The 20,861-nt window shown below is 42.7% G+C and overlaps 1 protein-coding gene across 1 annotated transcript in view; it reads left to right on the plus strand.

Annotated features, from left to right (window-relative positions):
- The window catches only part of cftr (CF transmembrane conductance regulator), a 54,527-nt gene that overhangs the window by 17,534 nt on the left and 16,132 nt on the right, over positions 1 to 20,861 (plus strand). Inside the window, exons 10-19 of the mRNA XM_004086222.5 lie at positions 292 to 468; positions 581 to 772; positions 10,904 to 10,998; positions 11,627 to 11,713; positions 11,971 to 12,736; positions 12,836 to 12,964; positions 13,048 to 13,085; positions 13,348 to 13,634; positions 13,748 to 13,827; positions 15,563 to 15,713. Of these exons, the coding sequence (XP_004086270.1) occupies positions 292 to 468; positions 581 to 772; positions 10,904 to 10,998; positions 11,627 to 11,713; positions 11,971 to 12,736; positions 12,836 to 12,964; positions 13,048 to 13,085; positions 13,348 to 13,634; positions 13,748 to 13,827; positions 15,563 to 15,713 (2,002 nt within the window). The remainder of the gene's footprint in view (positions 1 to 291; positions 469 to 580; positions 773 to 10,903; positions 10,999 to 11,626; positions 11,714 to 11,970; positions 12,737 to 12,835; positions 12,965 to 13,047; positions 13,086 to 13,347; positions 13,635 to 13,747; positions 13,828 to 15,562; positions 15,714 to 20,861) is intronic.

A 20,861-nucleotide genomic window follows, 5' to 3' on the forward strand; every position in this document is an offset into this window, starting at 1 on the left:
TCAGGCTGTTTACTCAACTAAATAATTCAAGGCAAATGCCAGAGTCAAAGTTTGAAGATGGTCAGAACCTGACACTTAAAACGAGTCAGAAAAATTTTAATCTTCAAAGAAAATCTGTAAAGGTTTTAAAGAAAAAGAAAACTTTAAAAATACAGTTTTGCTAAAAATAAAATATTGGGAATGATGGTTTCCTTTTGCCAAACGTTTTTTTAATGTGTATTCTTCCAGTATTTGATTTAATTCCACTGTCTTAGTCAAGTCAAAGTTTGTTTTTTTTATTTTTTACTGCAGGGCATAGTTAAGCTGTTTGAGAAGATACAGCAGGAGAATAAAGCAAATGGGCATCTGAACGGGGATGGAGGACTATTTTTCACCAACTTGTACGTCACTCCTGTCCTTAAAAACATCAGCTTGCATTTGGAGGAAGGCAAGATGCTTGCAGTTGCTGGGTCGACTGGGTCTGGGAAGGTATGTCAAGAGTTTGTTTCACGTTGAGAGGTTTGTAAAACAACCGGAAAGCTGACTGAGTGATGAAGGACAGAAGGGTGTGTGTGATCAGTTTTTGTATCTTTTTGCTCAGAGTTCACTGCTCATGATGATCCTGGGAGAGTTGGTGCCGACGGAGGGTAAAATCAGACACAGTGGCCGGATTTCCTACTCACCGCAGACTGCTTGGATTATGCCAGGAACCATCCGTGACAACATCCTGTTCGGCCTGACCTATGACGAGTACCGGTATAACTCCATCATTAAGGCCTGCCAGCTGGAGGAGGTATTTCCACTCCAATCTATGCCTTTGTTTTGTCATTCAGTCATTTCAGATGCTTTAGTGTCTGCTTTTGAGGAAAAGTCGATGGTCTAGTGTTGGTGAGCAGCAGATAGTTCATGTAGGTTATTAAAGACCTTCCTTTGCAGTTATCTGAAAATCTGCTCTGCCACTTTGAGGTTGAGAGCGCACACATTCACACATCTTCTTTGGCTCTGTTACACTCACAGAGGCTCAGTGTTGAACCATAGCTCCTCCGCACAATAATATCTCTACTGCTGCTGCCATGGAAATTGCTCTGGGATGCAACATGAGTCGCTTTGGCTCCCAACGATGAGCGATATCGCATCCAACGTTAGAAAGCAAGCTATCAAAGGGAATGGAGGGATTCTCTGTTAGTGATTTGTGGGAGTCATGAACGAGCTGTTCAATACTCAAGAGTCACTTTACTGACTTATGAATATTGATTCATTGTCCCCACTGACTCATTACAGTTTTTCTCAGTCGCTTTAGTACAATTCTCAGATCAGAATTGAAGTTTGCAAATACATGTGTGCATTTCTCAAAACAATGTGTACAAACAGCAAAACACTATGGAGTTCTTGCAAAAGCCTGTAACTTGCTCAAAATCTTTAGTTCATCTCTCCAAACTAAGTCTTTATGTCATTGAACATGTCAGTGCCATCAGAATGTCAAGTCCTTGTGTCATTGTCTACGAACAAGACAGTCAAATGACTTTGTCATGTTGTCAATATAACTGTACTTTAGAGGGAGGTTCTGATGTAAACTATGGCTAAAGTTTGGATGACAATTATTGTAAAATGGAAGTTACACCTTTTTTGTTTGATTGCAAGAGACTGGACAAGATTCACATTAACACTTTTATTGTTCATATTGTAATTTGTTGACAGACAATGTCATACCAACATAGAAAAAACCCACTGCAAACGGTAGCACAAAGGAAAAAAAAAGATAGGACAATATTCTTCCAGTATGTTAGGCCACAAATTCTCATCCACATCACAGTGAATATCCTCTCTTGCAATGCAGCGAAAATTGTTTGTCACATTATGACAACTTGGTCAACCATTTTGCAGTTAATGACTTATACGATGAACTAATGACTAGGAGTTTTGAGGAGTAAGACTATTGCACAGTGAACTATATAATACATTTTGATCAACATGACATAAACAATTGATAATGTAGCAAAGAACAGAGAATTGTACATAATCATTTGCATGGATGTTCCAAAGCAATTGCAACTTGTTCAAAGAAGTGAGAAACTGCTTATATGATGTGCACAAGTGACATCATGATGTGAAGATTGAGCAAATAGTTTGGGGAATTTCATTCTGATCTGAGAATTGTACTAAAGCGACTGAGAAAAACTGTAATAGACTTGTCCCTGTTAGCAAACTAACGGCACTTGTAGAAAAATCCTCACTGTACCATTGTGTATATATATATATATATATATATATATATATATATATATATATATATATATATATATATATATATATATATATATATATATAAAACAAAAAAAACGCCATTCTCACCCTCCGCGGGTGGTTTCTCCTCCAAGCTCGGGTCCTCTACCAGAGGCCTGGGAGCTTGAGGGTCCTGCAGTATCTTAGCTGTTCCTAGCACTGCGCTTTTCTGGACTGAGAGGTCTGGGGTCCTTCCAGGTATCTGTTGTAGCCACTCCTCCAGCTTGGGGGTTACTGCCCCGAGTGCTCCAATTACCACAGTCACCACTGTCACCTTCACTTTCCAGGCTTTCTCCAGTTCTTCTCTGAGTCCCTGGTATTTCTCCAGTTTCTCATGTTCCTTCTTCCTGATGTTCCCATCGCTTGGCACTGCCACATCCATCACAACGGCTTTCCTCTGTTCTTTATCCACCACTACAATGTCTGGTTGGTTCGCCATTACCATCCTATCAGTCTGGATCTGGAAGTCCCACAAGATCATTGCCCTCTCATTCTCTACCACTTTCGGAGGTGTTTCCCATTTTGACTTTGGAGTTTCCAGTTCATATTCTGCACACATGTTCCTGTATATTATTCCAGCCACTTGATTGTGGTGCTCCATGTATGCTTTCCCTGCCAACATCTTCCACCCTGCAGTTGTGTGCTGGATTGTTTTAGGCGCCTCTTTGCACAGCCTACACCTTGTGTCTTGTCTGGTGTGGTAGATCTACATCTTGGGTCTTGTCTGGTGTGGTAGATCTACACCTTGGGTCTTCTGAGCCTCTATGGCTCTGGTGCTCAGGGCTTGTTCCTGAGCTGCCAGGATGAGTGCTTCAGTGCTATCCTGTAGGCCATTTCTAGCCATTGGTAGGACTTCTTGATATCAGCCACTTCAGTTATGGTCCAGTGGTACATCCCATGCAGGGGTTTGTCCTCCCATGAGGATCTGTCCTCCAGCACTGTATCCTCTGCTCTCCACTGCCTGAGACATTCACTGAGCACGCTGTCAGTTGGGGCCTTGAGCTTGATGTATTCATGGATCTTGGATGTTTCATCCTGGATAGTGGCTTCCACGCTCACTAGTCCTCGGCCTCCTTCCTTGGGTCTAGCATACAGTCTATGTGTGTATATGTGTGTATATATATAAACACACAGACAGACAGACAGACAGACAGGCAGGCAGGCAGGCAGGCAGGCAGGCAGGCAGGCAGGCAGGCAGGCAGGCAGGCAGGCAGGCAGACAGACAGACAGACAGACAGACAGACAGACAGACAGACAGACAGACAGACAGACAGACAGACAGACAGACAGACAGACAGACAGACAGACAGACAGATAGATAGATAGATAGATAGATAGATAGATAGATAGATAGATAGATAGATAGATAGATAGATAGATAGATAGATAGATAGATAGATAGATAGATAGATAGATAGATAGATAGATAGATAGAAGAAGTTCCGGTCAAATAGCATTAACGTTCTATTTCACTGCTCTGGCTTCTTTAAAACAAACTTTAGCTTCATCATCTGGACAAAAACAAGCGGTAAGAGGTGAACCTTTTCTCTGATCTGATGCTTTATTTAAACCCATCGTGACAATCAACATATATATGACTCAGAAAACTTGATTCACTTTGGTGAGTGACTCATTTAAACTCGAGTAAGTTGAAACAATCAAGTTTACTATCACAGTCCAGAGTTTAAAATGAAACCTGTTAAAGTCTGAGTAGAGCTCATCAGGATTTTAGTGTAGGAAGGCTTCTGCTGATCACTTATTATAGATCATTTTGTCACACATATGAATTCTCATAGAGTTTAACCCTAATATGAACAAAATGTCCTCTATGTTCCAAAGTCACTAAAGAGAGCAGCACACACAGTCCTGGAAATCTTTGAACTGGACAGCTAGTGTATAACTATACGCACATCTGATATGTGGTAAATAGAAACTTCATGTCTTGAGAAACCTGCTAGAACCAGGTCATTTCTAACTATAACAAAAAAAAAAAAACCTGAGCTGCGTCACAGTAAAAAAAGGATAGAAAATCAATCAAATTAGGAAATCTCTTTAGAATTCATGACCAGGATATATGTGCCACAGTAGACAGAATAGCAGTAATATATGCAGTACTGCTAATGCACAACACAACCAGACAAACAATTTGATTTAAAACATTTAAACATGCATTTTCATTTACATCAACTTCTTGAGTCAATCAATATTTTTTTAACATTTTTAGAAATGCAAAGATAAACTCAGTGTAAAGCACATGTAAAACATAGATATAGTTATCCAGAAAGACACAAAAATACATTTTAAGGTTTTTTAAAGACTGGCATGACAGACTTTTATTGGAATTTATTGTTGAAATTGTTTCTTCCCTTTTTCTGTCTAATGAATGTGTAAAATTAAATGTCTCGCCCTCAGTGATGAAGGTTTTCACAAAAACAATCAGGTGTTTTCACACAAACAAAGCTGTGATGCTATACTGGTATTTCCAATGTAAAGACAGCGTCTCCACTTTTACTTTGAGGACAGATGTAAGGCGAGTGATTTGAACGCAAAACTAAAAACAGGAGTCCCGTAATTCCATTCTGCCATATCTGAAAATCCACAACGTGGTGTTGGGCTGCTAGTCAGGGGCTGTTGGGCTCTCTGAAGGTGGGGTGTGTAAGGTGGGGGTATGTGAAGAATTTTGGAGGCAACAGGTATGTTTGTAACACTTGAGTACGTGTGTGGACAGGCCCCGCCCCTTTTGATTAACATTTACACCAGACAGTAATGAAGATAGTCCTCCAGCATCTAGTTGCGTATTAATTTGTACACCCCCACCACCACCTCTGTAATCATCTTGAGATTTCCTTAACTCCCCTTTTCCCCCTGTCTTCTGTGGCCTTACCCCCTGTCTCTAACATCCCTTCCTTCTTAAAGGATAAAGGATGAAATCAATATAAATAAAGTTTAGCCTAAATTACAAAAAAGGTTTATACAAATACATGCCTTGTGTGTCAGAGGATCCAGAACCCCCTGAAGTATCGGTAAAATATGTACAACACAAGGGGCCTTCAGCTCCTATCTGTGTGCTCAGCTGTTGGACAGGACAAGGAAGAAGAAAGAAAAAAGGACATTTTTCTAGAAATTATTATTTCATATCAGAGATCAAGTATCAAGTTCATACTGGAATACATCAGCTGACACATATCTGTGAAAGAAAATCTGGATTTGAGAGAATCTTGTTCCATCTGTGACTTAAAGAAGTTAAAGAAGTTTTGTGTTAAAACATCCCTTTGGTGATGAGCGTTGTGTTTTTTGCTGATTTCATTCTGCCTCCTGCTTTTGACACTTAGCTGTTAACTTGTTTCCGTTTGCACTCCATTTGGAGCAGCAGGAGCTGCAGATGAAAAGGTAGGAAGTTTTCCTCTTGATGTTCCTCAGCACAGTCTCTGTGTGGACTACGATCACCTCTTCTTATGACATGATGTGTCCTTGTTTTTGTCTTCTTGCAGTGTCCGTCGTGTGTTTTTTGTTTGGTGCTTTTTTCTATTCAGACCAGTGTCAATTTTTTTTGTTATCACATGTCACACTTTGCCTTTTGGGTTAAATTACCTTTGGGTTTCTGTGATATTTTTTATTTATTTATTTTTTTAGAAAAAATCAGTCTATTGCCCAAAATGATAGTTTTCTAATTAGAAAAACATTTTAGAAGGACTGCACATTTAGCAGATGATTAAATGTGTTATTTCCCTTTTTGGTGTTTATCAGGGTTAGTGTTAAAGTCAATAACCCAAAGGTTTTATTTAAACCTTAAATCCTTTTTTACATTGATGTTGTCTCAAAGCAACAAACGAGGACAATGCTAAAGAAACCGAATCATGCCCAAGAGGGTTTGGAACTTTTCAAAGTAGATGTTAAAACATGGTCAAATCCAGTTCAACCCATTGACTGTATATGAGAAATGGACTGAGTGACTCCTCCCCCCTGGCGTTCCAAACAGGAAGAAGCCAAAATCCCATAGAAGTCTATAGAAAAATAAACAGCTGTTACTTGGTCATTCTATTGGTCAGAACAACCCTTCTTACTCTGATACATTTCTTAACATGTTCTTGATAATCCTATTTTTTTCATGATAATTTTTATGCAGCACAAGTTATTAAAATTATAAACTGACCAATCAGTTGCCTCAAAAAGTATGTGGTCTCAGTTCTAAACGTTTGATTGACAGATTCTCCTAAACTCGCTTTCAAGTAGTAGGGGTGTGGCCTTTCAATAAGCTCACTTCTGATTCGCAGTTAGTGGTTGCCATAGAAACATTGACTCAGACCAATTCGGACCAATCACTGCCTACTGGCTCCAACATGGTGGCGGTGTATGAATGGCGACTGAATTGACTTAATTTCATAGGAGCCACTTACTCCGTCTGATTCCCATTTACAGTCAATAATTTGACTCAAATCCTTTCAAATGATCATAATTACAATTTGTTTAAAGATTAATGTAAGTGGCAAACACATTAAATAGAAGAATTTTAAATTTAATGTACCAAGCTAAACATTTATTTTAACATCTCCTGAAAGGAAGTAACCTTAAACTCATGTGACCAAATGACAAATGAGGACAAAGACGATTGTTCCCAGAATATCTATCTTCAATTCAAACCAAACTTTATTTATAAATCGTGCTTCTTATGTATTGCGCAGCTAGAGGTGCTTTACATTTAAAGGGCCTATCTTATGCTACTTTTAAGGATTTTTTTAGAGTAAACTATATCCATATATCTTCTTCTTTCTCTTTCGGCTTTTCCCATCAGGGGTCGCCACAGCGAATCATCCTTTTCCACCTCACCCTATCATGAACATCTTCTACCCTAACGTTAGCCAACTTCATGTCCTCTGTTAAGACATCCATGTATCTCCTCTTTGGCCGTCCTCTTGCCCTCCTGCCAGGCAGCTCCATCTCCAACATCCTTCTACCAATATATCCACTATCCCTCCTCTGAACATGTCCAAACCATCTCAGTCTGGCTTCTCTGACTTTGTCGCTAACACAGGCAACATGAGCCGTCCCTCTGATGTACTCGTTCCTTATCCTGTCTAACCTGGTCACTCCTAAGGAGAACCTCAACATCTTCATCTCCGCTACCTCCATCTCAGCCTCTTGTCTCTGTCTCACTGCTACCGTCTCTAACCCATAGAGCAGAGCTGGTCTCACCACTGTCTTGTACACCTTTCCTTTGAGTCTTGCTGGCACTCTTCTGTCACACAACACTCCTGACACTTTCCTCCAACCGCTCCAACCTGCCTGCACTCGCCTCTTCACCTCTTTTCCACAATCCCCATCACACTGAACTGTTGACCCCAAGTACTTAAACTCCTGCACCTTCTTCACCTCAGTCCCCTGTAACCTAACACTTCTACCTTGATCCCTCTCGTTCAGACACATGTATTCTGTCTTACTACGACTGACCTTCATGCCTCTTCTTTCCAGAGCAAACCTCCACCTCTCTAGCTGTTCCTCCACCTGCTCTCTACTCTCACTGCAAATTACAATGTCATCCGCAAACATCATTGTCCAGGGAGATTCCTGTCTTACCTCGTCTGTCAGCCTGTCCATCAGCATAGCAAACAAAAAAGGACTCAAAGCTGATCCTTGGTGTAGTCCCACCTCCACCTTGAACTCCTCTGTCTGACCTACAGCACATCTCACCACCGTCATACTTCTCTCATACATGTCCTGAACTACTCTGACATACTTCTCTGCCACTCCAGACGACCTCATACAGTACCACAGCTCCTCCCTCGGCACCCTGTCATACGCCTTCTCTAAATCTACGAACACACAATGCAGCTCCTTCTGACCTTCTCTGTACTTTTCCATCAACATTCTCAAAGCAAAAATGGCATCAGTGGTGCTCTTACGGGGCATGAAACCATACTGCTGCTCACAAATCTCCACCTTCTTCCTAAGCCTGGCTTCCACTACTCTTTCCCACAGCTTCATTGTGTGGCTCATCAACTTTATTCCTCTATAGTTGCTGCAGTTCTGCGTGTCACCCTTGTTCTTAAAGATCGGGACCAGAACGCTTCTCCTCCATTCCTCAGGCATCTTCTCACTCTCTAGAATCCTATTGAACAACCTTGTTAGAAATTCCACTGCTGTCTCTCCTAGGCACTTCCATACCTCCACAGGTACGTCATCAGGACCAACGGCCTTTCCGCTCTTCATCCTTTTCAGAGCCTTCCTAACCTCATCCTTTCCAATCTCTGCTACTTCCTGCTCCACAACAACCACATCTTCCTCCCTTCTTTCCCTGTCATTTTCCTCGTTCATCAGCTCCTCAAAATACTCCTTCCATCTTTTCTGTACACTCTCCTGGGTTGTTAACACCTTTCCATCTCTGTCCTTAATCACCCTTATCTGTTGCACGTCCTTCCCATCTCTGTCTTTCTGTCTGGCTAGCCTGAACAAGTCCTTATCTCCTTCCTTTGTGTCTAACCTGTCATATAGCTCATCGTAAGCTTTCTGTTTGGCCTTTGCCACCTCTCTCTTCACTCTACGCTGCGCTTCCTTGTACTCCTGTCTACCTTCCTCAGTCCTTTCTACATCCCACTTCCTTTTAGCCAACCTCTTCCTCTGGACGCATTCCTGTACTTCCTCATTCCACCACCAAGTCTCTTTACCGTCTTTCCTCTTTCCAGATGACACACCTAGCACCTTCCTACCTGTTTCCCTGATAATCTCTGCTGTAGTTTCCCAGTCATCTGGAAGCTCATCCTGACCACCCAGAGCCTGTCTCAACTTCTGCCTAAATTCCTCACAAGTTTCTTCATTCTGTAGCTTCCACCACTTGGTCTTCTTTTCTGTTTTCCCTCTCTTCTTCTTCCTGACCTCCAGAGTCATCTTACACACCACCATGCGGTGCTGTCTGGCTACACTCTCTCCTACCACCACTTTGCAGTCATTAACCTCTCTCAAATGACCTCGTCTACATAGGATGTAGTCCACCTGAGTACTCCTACCTCCACTTCTGTATGTCACTCTATGTTCCTCTCTCTTCTGGAAGTAAGTGTTGACTACAGCCATTTCCATCCTCTTCGCAAAGTCCACCACCATCTGTCCCTCCAGATTCCTTTCCTTCACACCAAACCTGCCCATCACCTCCTCATCACCTCTGTTGCCCTCACCAACATGCCCATTAAAGTCTGCTCCAATAACAACTCTCTCTCCTCTGGGGATACTCTCTATGACCTCATCCAACTCACTCCAGAATCTCTCCTTCACTTCTAATTCACAGCCAACCTGTGGCGCATACCCACTGACTACATTCACCATCACCCCTTCAATTTCTAACTTTAGGCTCATCATCCTGTCTGAGACTCTTTTCACCTCTAGAACACTGTTTACAAACTCCCCCTTCAGAATCACTCCTACCCCGTTTCTCTTCCTATCAACACCATGATAGAACAGTTTGTATCCTCCTCCAATACTACGTGCCTTGCTGCCCTTCCACCTTGTCTCCTGCACACACAGTACATCTACCTTCCTTCTCTCCATCATGTCTGCCAGCTCTCTGCCTTTCCCTGTCATTGTGCCAACGTTAAGAGTCCCTATTCTCAAACCTATGTTCCTGCCTTTTCCCTTCTCTCTCTGGCCACGGACCCTTCTGCCTCCCCTCTTTCTTCCACCAACAGTAGTCAAATTTCCACCGACACCCTGTAGGTTAACAGCATCGGTGGCGGTCGTTGTTAACCCGGGCCTCGACCGATCCGGTATGTCTAAATCTTTCTCGTGGATGATTCGCATGGTTATTTTGGCAATTTTTACGCCGGATGCCCTTCCTGACGCAACCCTCTCTATTTATCCGGGCTTGGGACCGGCACAGAAGTTACTGGCTTGCAACCCCTGTGGCTAGATTGCAACCCCTGTGGCTAGATCCATATATGTGATAATATATTACCTTTGGCACACTTAGGAACTATTTTTGTAAATGAAATTATTGGTTATTTTCACAGCTCATTTTCTGAAGTAACACAGCTCATTCTTAGAGTCACTGCCGTCCGCTCCATGTGGGTGCCGCCCATTTAATGACGTCAATCTAGAGTCGTCTTCTGCGTTTCACCCACAAAAACAAGCAACATCTAAAGTTTTGCAAAGATTGATGTCCATGTTGTGCACATCAAATGAAAGCATTTAGCCGATCATCGCTAGCTCAGTGGAGAACGTGAGTGTGTGTGTTAGCCAGGGGGCGGGGCTGGCAGCACAGACTCTTCCTGGAAGGGGCTGTTCTTCCTTTGTGACGTCACAATGTGAGGACCCGCTCATTTTCGTGGGTTGGGAGGGGCTGGTGCTAAAATCTTTGCAACACACTCCAGAGCAGAGTATTCTTGTTTCTGTGATAAGGAACTATCAAATGCTGTATTTGTTTGTGTTTCATTCTCATTTATAGTTTTTTTTTCTTTCTCCTTTGAGAAACTTTATTGTTGTTGATCCATTTAAACTCAAGTCAGGATTGAGCCTCTTTGGACATACAAGCAAAGGCTTTTCAATGCTTTACTTTCTTAGTTTGATCTCTAGCAAATTTCAAAATTCGGTTTCAATAAATTCCCCTTTTTACTTTTACGGGGGAATCATGCTGATAAACGTGTTTTTCTCTCTTAAGGACTTTGCGTCACTGCCTGAAAAAGACAAGACAGCTCTTGGTGAAGGAGGATCGACGCTCAGCGGCGGTCAGAGGGCACGCATCTGCTTGGCCAGGTACTGACTGCACAGCTGTGCATCAGTCTGGGCACAGACCTTTGTTTTCACCAAATGTGGGCACGAATGAAGTAAAAAAAAAAGTTAAAAAGTCCAATAACATTATTTTAAAGTAACATGTGAAGGATTCAAACGGTTTGGGAATTACTAAAAGTTTATTTAATATTTTAGGAATATTAATTTTTAATCATTTTAAATTACAAAGGTACATTTATAATCCAGCTGCTTTGATTATCAGTGGAAATCCAGAGGGAAAAAGGAATTTTTCGCTGTTATCAAAATAGTCTGTCCCTTCACAGAGGATGGTTTGCTTTCTGTTTTGATTGTGTGTGAAAAAACTCCTTAAAATGTTTTACTGTTTATGCAGAAACAAATCATCAGACATGTTCTCATTTTCCTGTGAACGATTTATTAGTGTTATGTTGTAGCAGTGATTTGTGGCCTCTGATTGTTTCTACCCTCACTGGAAAGGGTCAGCTGGAATGATTTACTGTATTTCCTCACCTTTCCTTTGCTTCATGTTTAGGAACAGCTGTGCTCATTGTTTTCTCTTTACTTCAACTCTTATTTTTAATGTTTTTCCTTTGTGTTCTTCTCTGACTGGCTGCATTGGCACTCTGTCTTCCAGGAGTGTGTATAAAGATGCAGCCCTTTACCTGCTGGATGCTCCTTTCACCCACCTGGACATTGCAACAGAGAAAGAGGTCTTTGATAAGTACGTATGCCGACAGAAACTCTTTCAAGCAGCAGTGGGGTGGGAGGGATGCTAAAGTTCAAGGTTAAGGTTTTCTCTTGTTGTTTCATGTTTATTAGCTGTGGTGAGCAGTCGGTCTGTAAGAATTACACTCTGATGAAATGATGTCTGGTGTCATGAGACACCTTATTCTGCATTCCAATATGTGCTTTTCAACAGAAACCGTTTGTATATTTTGCTAAAGATCCATTTGAGCATGCCTCATCCTCTTTCCACAGATGTGTCTGTAAGCTGATGGGCTCCAAGACCCGTGTTGTGGTCACCAGCAAGCTAGAGCACCTCAAGCGTTCAGACAAAATCCTCATGCTGCACAACGGAGAGTGTTACTTTTATGGTACATTTTCAGAGCTGCAGGCACAACGCCCCGACTTCAGCTCCCTCCTGCTTGGTCTTGAAGCTTATGACAACATTGTCGCGGAGCGACGCTCTTCCATTCTCACAGAAACTCTTCGCAGGGTCTCGGTTGACGAAACCGCTGGCTTCCGAGGCCCGGAAGCACTTCGCCAGTCGTTCCAGCACGCGCCACCTCAGGGTCACAACGGGGTTGATGGATACCCTGAAAAACGCAAACAGTCTCTCATCCTTAACCCCATTGCAGCTGCTCGCAAAATCTCCTTTATAGGGAACTCCCAGCAGACAGGCACACTCCAGCCGTCACTCATGGAGGAGGGTGGCAATGAACTTTCCGACAGAAGATTCTCTGTGGTGCCGGAGGATGATCAAGTGGAGGAAGCACTTCCAAGGAGTAACCTGTACCACCACGGGCTGCAGCACCTCGGTGGACAGCGGCGCCAGTCCGTCCTGGCTTTCATTACTAACGCTCAGGGCCAAGACCGCAGAGAGAGGATGCAGTCATCGTTCAGAAAAAAGCTGTCTGTCACACCACAGTACGACCTGGCAACAGAGCTGGACATCTATGCACGGCGCCTGTCCAAGGACAGCGTTTTTGAGATCACAGAAGAGGTGGAGGAAGAAGACATGGAGGTGTGCCCAATACACAGGCTTTTTTTCATGTGTTATCAAATGCAAACAAATGTTCTTCAGTCAACATCTGGGTACAAGTGTCTCTTCTGTTTTCCACAGCAATGCTTTGCAGATGAGCGTGAGAATGTCTTTGTGACTACCTCGTGGAGCACTTACCTCCGCTATGTTTCCACCAACAAAACCCTGATATATGTCCTTATTTTCATTGCTATTGTTTTTGCCATTGAGGTAAGATTCAAACCCTTTTCAAGTCCATGCTTTTAAAGTTGTGAGCATAATATGAACATCTCTGTCCTTGTCTCCACTGATAGGTTGCTGGTTCAGTCATTGGTATTTTTCTCATAACAGAGTGAGTGTCAGTGTTCCTCAAAACTGAAATAAAACTCTTCATTGTCAAACAGAAATCTAGTTTTCAGAGTCTGAGATATTTGTTTTGGAGTGTTTGTTGGAGTTTTTTGGAAATGTTTTCCTTTTCACATTATGTTTAATTATGAACCTTATCAATGGTAGGTTTCTAGAATTAAGTGGATGTTTTGAACCTTAAGACAAAATGTGATCATTTTTCCGTTGAAGCATAGCGTGACTTTCTGTCTTCTGCTCTGTTTTATCAGTAAAGTCTGGAGAGATGGTGCCAACCCAAACTCACCCAACTACATCGATGATCAGCCCATCAATTCCTCGTCCCCCCCGGTCCATCTGGCAGTTATTGTGACTCCGACCAGCGCCTATTACATTATTTACATCTTTGTGGCCCATTCAGACAGCATACTGGCCCTCGGAGTCTTCAGGGGCCTTCCTTTGGTGCACTCACTGCTCACCGTTTCCGAACGACTTCATGAGCAGATGCTGAGCGCTGTGCTGCGCGCCCCCATGTCCGTGCTCAATTCCATTAAAACAGGTGCCCTTTTCTTTGTTTTGATGTCATATTTACCACTTTTGAGTAACCACACTGACTTCCATTCTCACTGAAGTGGGGTGTAAGGCTAACTTGGATATGTCTGTGTGTTTTAGCTCGCATAATGAACAGATTTACCAAGGACATGGCCATTATTGAAGACATGCTGCCTCCTATGCTGTTTGACCTCATACAGGTATTGTACAATAAAAATGTAACCAAAAATTTCAATGCAGGCAAAATCCTATCTTTGTAGGTTCAAATGAAGATCAAAAAAAGGGTTTTGGTGCTGGTTGGTGCAGTCACCTCTTGCTTGTTCTTTGTTTCTTAAAACTATCCAGTGCAGTTAAATTCATCTGCAGTCAAAATGCTCTTATTTTGTTCAGAAATATGGCGGATGCAGGATGGGGACTTGAACATGACCCTTGGTCTTTAATTGCATTTCATTCTTAAAGGCTGGAACTTGAGACTTGACTCCAAACCATTGACTGTACATGAGAACTGGACTGAGTGAGTGGGACGTCACCCATAGAAAAGGATTTACTTCCGTCTCCAACCAAATGAAGTCATTTTTTTCTTTTTTTAAAATACTGATGTCGACATGCTGGAACCAGACACCATCAGTAAACAGTGATTGGTCCAAATCAGACTAAGTCATTGTTTCTATGGCAACCACTCTCACCAATAAGGAGTGAGCTTTACAGAAGTTCACACCCCTACCTCTTGAAAGCGGGCTTCACAAAATCTGCCAATCAAACGTTTTAAATGTTGAATGTGAGACCAGCTGTTTTTATTGAGGCTCCTGATTTCTCAGTTTATAACTTAAAAAACTTGTAACAAAGAAAAAGTATCATGGAGAAAATAAGAATCATCAAGAACATAGTAAAAAATGTAGCAGGGCCAAAATTATTATTCTGACCAGCAGATTGACTAAATAACAGCTGTTTATTTCTCTATAGAAGTCAATGGGATTTTGGCTTCTAAGAACCAGCAGGTACTTCCTGCTTGGAGCAACAAGGGGGAGCAGTCACTCAGTCTCTTTCTCATAGAGAGTCAATGATCTAGACTAGCTCTGTGACTTGTGAACAGAGTAGTCAACCCCTGATTGGAGGATTGCAGGTTTGGCTCCCGCCCATGAATCAAAATTTCCTTGGGCAAGACACTGAGCCCCACAATGCTCCTGGTGGTGGTTACACGTTGGCGCCAGTGTTCAGTAGTTGAGCCGCCATCAGTGTGTGTGAATGGGACTGTAACTGAAAAGTACTTTGGGCCTTTGAGCAAGGTAGAATAGAACTTTACAAGTGCACACCATTTATTTCATTTGATTCCATTTCAATTCAAATACAGATTGGGGAGTTGATTTGAACTTGCAGGTACTGTAGGTCTTGTAAGCATCTTTGAAAAAGGGGGTAAGTGAAAAACCTGCAAGCATTTTTCTTCATTCAACACCTTCCACCACCGTTCAAGGAGGCCCAAAGTGCTGTACATAAAGTTACATCAACAAATAATATGACGATAAAACAAAGAAAAGGATCAAAACAATTAAACAAGAGTTAAAAGCATAATAAAAGGTCACCTAGGCAGATAATGAGGCACGTAAGTGGAGGAACAGTTTCTTTAAAACTGTCCAAGAGGGTAGCTTCTATAATAGCCTACAACAACCTAAATAACATTCCTTCCTTCATTTTTTGGATGCCTATGTATTCTTTTATTCTATCCATAAAATGCAAATGCAAAGAAACTATTTTTGTGTCTCATTGCTGGGTACTGACAGCCACATGATGTCTAGTGCAGAGTGGACTAAATTATGCTTTCTGATGGAACAAGTACTTTGTTTGAACCACATTTATTTGGTCATCTTTTATTTTGTCGTATATGTGGTTTTGAATTGTAACTTATGCTCTCCTATCACACTCTTTCTCTCACCTTAGTTAACACTACTGGTCATCGGATGCATCTTCACCGTGTCCATCATGCGACCTTACATCTTCATAGCTGCCATTCCCCTGGCTGTCATATTTGTTGTCCTGAGGAAGTACTATCTACGAACAGGACAGCAGCTCAAACAGCTGGAGGCTGAAGGTAAATAAAGGTCCTTTGTCTTAAAAAGTGTCTCTAAACTGCTGCTGCTGATGATGTGTCAGTACCAACCCCCCGTCTTCTGTCTCCAAAATTAACACAAAACAAGTGTCAAATAATCCAGTTCCTCAACAGATTGCTGGTGTCAGAAGGGAGAAAATTCCTACTGACTCCCATGTTGGAAGTGGGGTTTATTAAGAAACATATACCATCTTTTCCGCAGTATAAGTCGCAGCAGCCTAAAATACATAATAAAGAAGAAAAAATCTTATCGCCACATCACCAGTCAAACAATGCAAAACATTGTGACTTATACTCCAAAAATATCATATACAGTCGGATGCTTTTATTTTTAACTAGTCAATCATTTTACTGCTCAAATGTGGTATTATTTGGGTCAAGCAGGGCCACACTCTGGTGCAGAGGTTAGCACTCTCACCTCACAGAGTGAAAGCCCTGGTTTGTGTGGAGTTTGCACGTTATCTCTGTGCAAGCGTGGATTTTCTCCTGGGACTCCAGTTTCCTCCCACAGTCCAAAAACCTTCTTCATAGGTTAACTGGTTACTCTAGAGTAGGGGTGGGCAACCATTTTGACTCGTGGGCCACAAAGGCTTTTTAAATTTGTCAGAAAGGCTGGATCAGGAGCAGATCTGTGTCGTGTTTTGATAATCCACCATGAAAAATTTCATGGAGTCTGGACAAAAATAGGAATCAATTTTGATTAAAATTTTTTAGATACACATTAAACAGAACATTTTAGAGCTATTATTTTAAAACTGTTTTTTTTTTCATTTTCCCACCAATTGCACCAATGATGTTCTTCATTAAAAACACGAACTTTGAGAAATGCTGCGTTCGTGTGCTTTTGGAATGATTGGAAACATGACTGCCCCACTTGAAAAACATACATAAACATTAGAAAAACTCTTCCAACACCACATGAATACAGAATGTATTTCTGCACCTAAAACACGTATTTGTCGTCAATATATTTGTAGAGCACCATCTATGGGGGTACACCATCATCACAGAGAAAATAAAACATTAATAAGCATAATCAATGTTTTATTCCAGTTTGGTGGGCCAGATTAAACAGTTTAACGGGCCGCATGTTGCCCCCGGGCCATGGTTTGCCCACCCCTGCTCTAAAGCGGCTCTAGCTGTTCATGTCTTAGTGTGTGTGGGAGTGATTGTCTTGGGCACACATACACAACATTTCTTTTGGACTGGATGGAAGATAGAAGAGACAGAGAGTGATGGATGTTAGAGATGGAGGACAGGGGTCCAAAAAAGGGAAAAACGGAGCTCAAGAAGCTGGAGAATGATTAAAGAATAGGAGAGGGTACAGTTCCGAAAAAACGCATGCCTTTTTGATTGGCAGGTGTGTGGATCCTGGTGGACAAAAAGAGCTGAAAACGCTACTTTGTCCCACTATTTTTGGAATGTTCCAGAAGTGGGCAGAGCAAACTGCCCATCCCACTTCAGGGTTTGTTTTTGCCAGGGAGAATCCAATGGGTGACGTCAGACATTTTCTGGCTGACCATTAGCTGCGAGCAGGCGCCGAAAAAAAGCCCCTGAGGTCCAGCTGGTTGTTGTTTGTATTTCACTGCTAAAGTCTTGAACTTTAGCCTCCTCTACTTTCAGTAGAGTCAGTTGCTTTTTCAGGGATCCTTGACGGAAAAATGAGCATCAGTGCTGCTGTTAAAGACCCACTTTGAGAACAATCAAATCCATCGTTCAGACGTGGTGAAATGACGAAGAGGGTTGAGTGAAAGTGATGCCATGATGAGAGTGTAACTGGTGGAGTTTTCCGCTCTGCGTTGTGTTCAGGCGAATGAGAGACCACACTTGGATGCCGAGTCAAACTCTTTTAATCTGTACCTGGTTAACAGAAAATACAAATTCAGAATGCTGTCTGGAGTTTCTTCTGTGTGATTTTTTTCCCCCTCAGCCACGGCTCCCAGCAGTCTCAGTGCTCATGCTTATTAGCACCTCCCCCCACAGCATGTAAAGTAATACAAAAAGAACACGATAAAAAGAGAAAACTGCACCGTACCTGGTTAACAGAAAATACAAATTCAGAATGCTGTCTGGAGTTTCTTCTGTGTGATTTTTTTCCCCCTTAAACAATTGAAAAATGAACAAAAAAGAAAGAAGGAAAAGTTAATTTAAACATCAAAGAAAAATGGCGCGAACCTCAACTAGTTCACGCGAAGCAGTGCAGATCTGCTGATATAGAGCAGCCAAAAATAAATAAAACAACACAAATTACGTAAAATTGACACCACACGATTCCCAACTTTGTGAGTTATGAGTGTAACACACTAATGAACAATTTACAAAGAAATAAAACTAATAAGGGTGGACACTCGGCGATTCACGTCTTACCTCAGCCACGGCTCCCAGCAGTCTAAGTGCGCATGTTCATTAGCACCTGCTAGCGTGCTCGTGGTGAGTTCAAGTACCCTCAGACAGATGAAATACTCTGGTGCAAATGTATGAAAACGGCAGTTTACCATGGATTTGGTGGAATTACACTAATAAACTTAACACTCGTTACATTCACCCCTCCTAGAATTCCACCAAATATTCACAACACATCGGCAGAGAACCAGGTTCGTGCAAAGAAACAGAGACCAATTTCGCAAGAATCAAATTCTTGAATCAGTTTAGAGAAACTATCTGATTTAACAGATTAAAAGAAGTAAACAGGTTGATCAAGTCTGTTAACCCTTTTAGAATACAGAGATGCAGCCTACATCCCTAATTACACTGGTCAAAATAAATTAATAACCAAATGTCATAATACACAAACATCAACAGCAGATGAAAAGAAAAAGACCCAACTAAACTGTAAGTCACACCCACACAGGTTCCTGCATCATGACTTCTATAAATCTGGTCACAGGTTTAACTACGCGACCCGTTCTAGAAACAAAGTACCCTGGAACATGGGCTGAACTCACTGGTGGTACAGATCTATAGTCACTGTTGGATTCTTCGTGTCCTGAGTCAAGTAAGGGACTAGTGTCAGTCAGAGGACTGGTCACATCAGCTCTTGGTGAGTCACCGTCAGCACCGGCAACGACTGGTGGGAGATCAGGGGTAACATCCTCTTCAAGGTCCCCCAAAACACTGTGGGAACCAGACGCATCTGATCCCAGACTAGTTTTCACTGAACCACCGATGATGCTGTTGTCACACCCAGACGAAACCCAAGTAGCGGTCCGCTCTTCCGGAGAATCATGTAGGAGGCTATTCAGGTCACTCAGATCCACGCTTTCTGTGTCACACCCCTCCGAAGTTGCTCCAACACCAAGATGTTGTGACTCAACAACAGGAAGGAAGCTTACATCAAGCAGCAGATTCCTGTGGACAACTTTGCAGCGTCCGTTCGAATCCTGTATTTTGTAGACATGAATTTGTGGTTGACAGGCCACAACAGTGTAGACTGTAGGTTCCCATTTGTCAGCCAGTTTCTTCTTGCCACGTTCACCTCTATTGGCTAGGAGCACTCTGTCGCCAATCTGGAGGGCAACACCCTTGATTTTTTTGTTGTACCCCTTTGCCTGATGTTTTTGCTGATGCACGGCGTGCTGCTGTGCCACTTTTGCAGCCTCTACAAGGTTTGTGAGAAGTGTGGCTGAATAGGTGGTGAAATCAGTCACATCAGAGTCATGAAGAACTGACCGGAACACTATATCAACAGGAAGACGGGGAACACGACCAAACATTAGATAAAAAGGGGCAAACCCTGTAGTCTCATGGACAGTGGCATTATAAGCAAACGTCAATGTCTGGATTTGCTGAGCCCACTCCTGCTTTGTTCTTAAAGGGAGTGCTCTGATCATGTTGCCTAATGTGCGGTTGAAACGCTCTGTTCCTCCGTTGCCCATAGGGTGGTAGGCAGTGGTGTGAGACTTAGCCACACCTGACAGACGCAGGAGTTCAGACAACAGTTCGCTTTCAAAATTGGCCCCCTGGTCAGAATGGATGCGCTCAGGGAAGCCATAAATGCAAAACACATTATCCCAGAGCTTTTTGGCAACTTGTTTCGCTGACTGGTTGCGACAAGGAAAAGCATGGGCCATCTTCGTGAAGTGATCGGTTACAACTAACACTTCCACAGAACGCTTGTTCTTGTCCTCCGCTGACCAAAAGTCAATACAGACTAACTCCATTGGAGCAGTGGTCCTTATGCTCTCTAGCGGAGCACGCGCGGCTGGTTCTGGAGTCTTGGCAAGAACACAACGTGGGCAACACCGGACATATTCAGAGACGTCTCGTTCCATATATGGCCAAAAGAACCGCTGCCTAGAAAGATGGAGAGTCCTAGCCTGGCCCTGATGACCAGCTAAATCATGGACACCTTCCAAGGCCTTCTTCCTGAGATCAGTGGGTAGGACAAACTGGAGCCTCTTCATCTTGGTTGCTGGATCTTTAGTTTCCCTATACAGAAGTCCATCTCTGACCACGAGTCTCTCCCAGGATTTCAACAGAGTTAGTTGGCTGGGATTAAATCCAGACCTTTCACGTCTCGAGGGGCGCACTTTGCGGATGAGAAATGGCAGCAGCTTTGAGACTGTGACATCCCGTCGTTGACTGTCCTCCATTTCACTCAAGGTGAAAGACGGCAGAGGCTCAGGATCGGTGTGCTGCAGTGATTGCACATGTTGAAGGAGACAAACAGCTTGAGTTTCTGCACCTCTTTGCCAGTGATCATGGTGCTGGAAAACTGCCTTAACCTCCGGAGAATGAACTGAGTTTGGGGTGGGAACGATGGTGGTGTGCAAGAGCTGAACTTCCTGGTTATGTTGGAGACCGAGTCTGAAAGCATCTTGCACCATGTTAACCTCAGCCCCATCAGCTTCCTGGATCAATCTGCTGTATGGTTCCTTCAAGAGTCTGTCACTGACGGGTGAGGCAAAAGGTTCACGGCTTAAAGCATCAGCCACAACATTTTTAGGACCTGGGATGTATTTCAGGTCAAAGTCGTAGGCTGAAAGCTTCGCCACCCACCGTTGTTCGTAAGCATCCAACTTTGGTTTGGTGAGCACGTGGACCAAAGGATTGTTATCGGTCCATACTGTGAATTTGTGCCCCTTAAGCCAGTGACTGAATTTCTCTGTGATGCTCCACTTCAGGGCCATG

This window comes from Oryzias latipes, chromosome 6 (assembly GCF_053564925.1).
Source record: "Oryzias latipes strain Hd-rR chromosome 6, Olatipes_Hd-rR_3.1".
NCBI classification, from domain to species: domain Eukaryota; kingdom Metazoa; phylum Chordata; class Actinopteri; order Beloniformes; family Adrianichthyidae; genus Oryzias; species Oryzias latipes.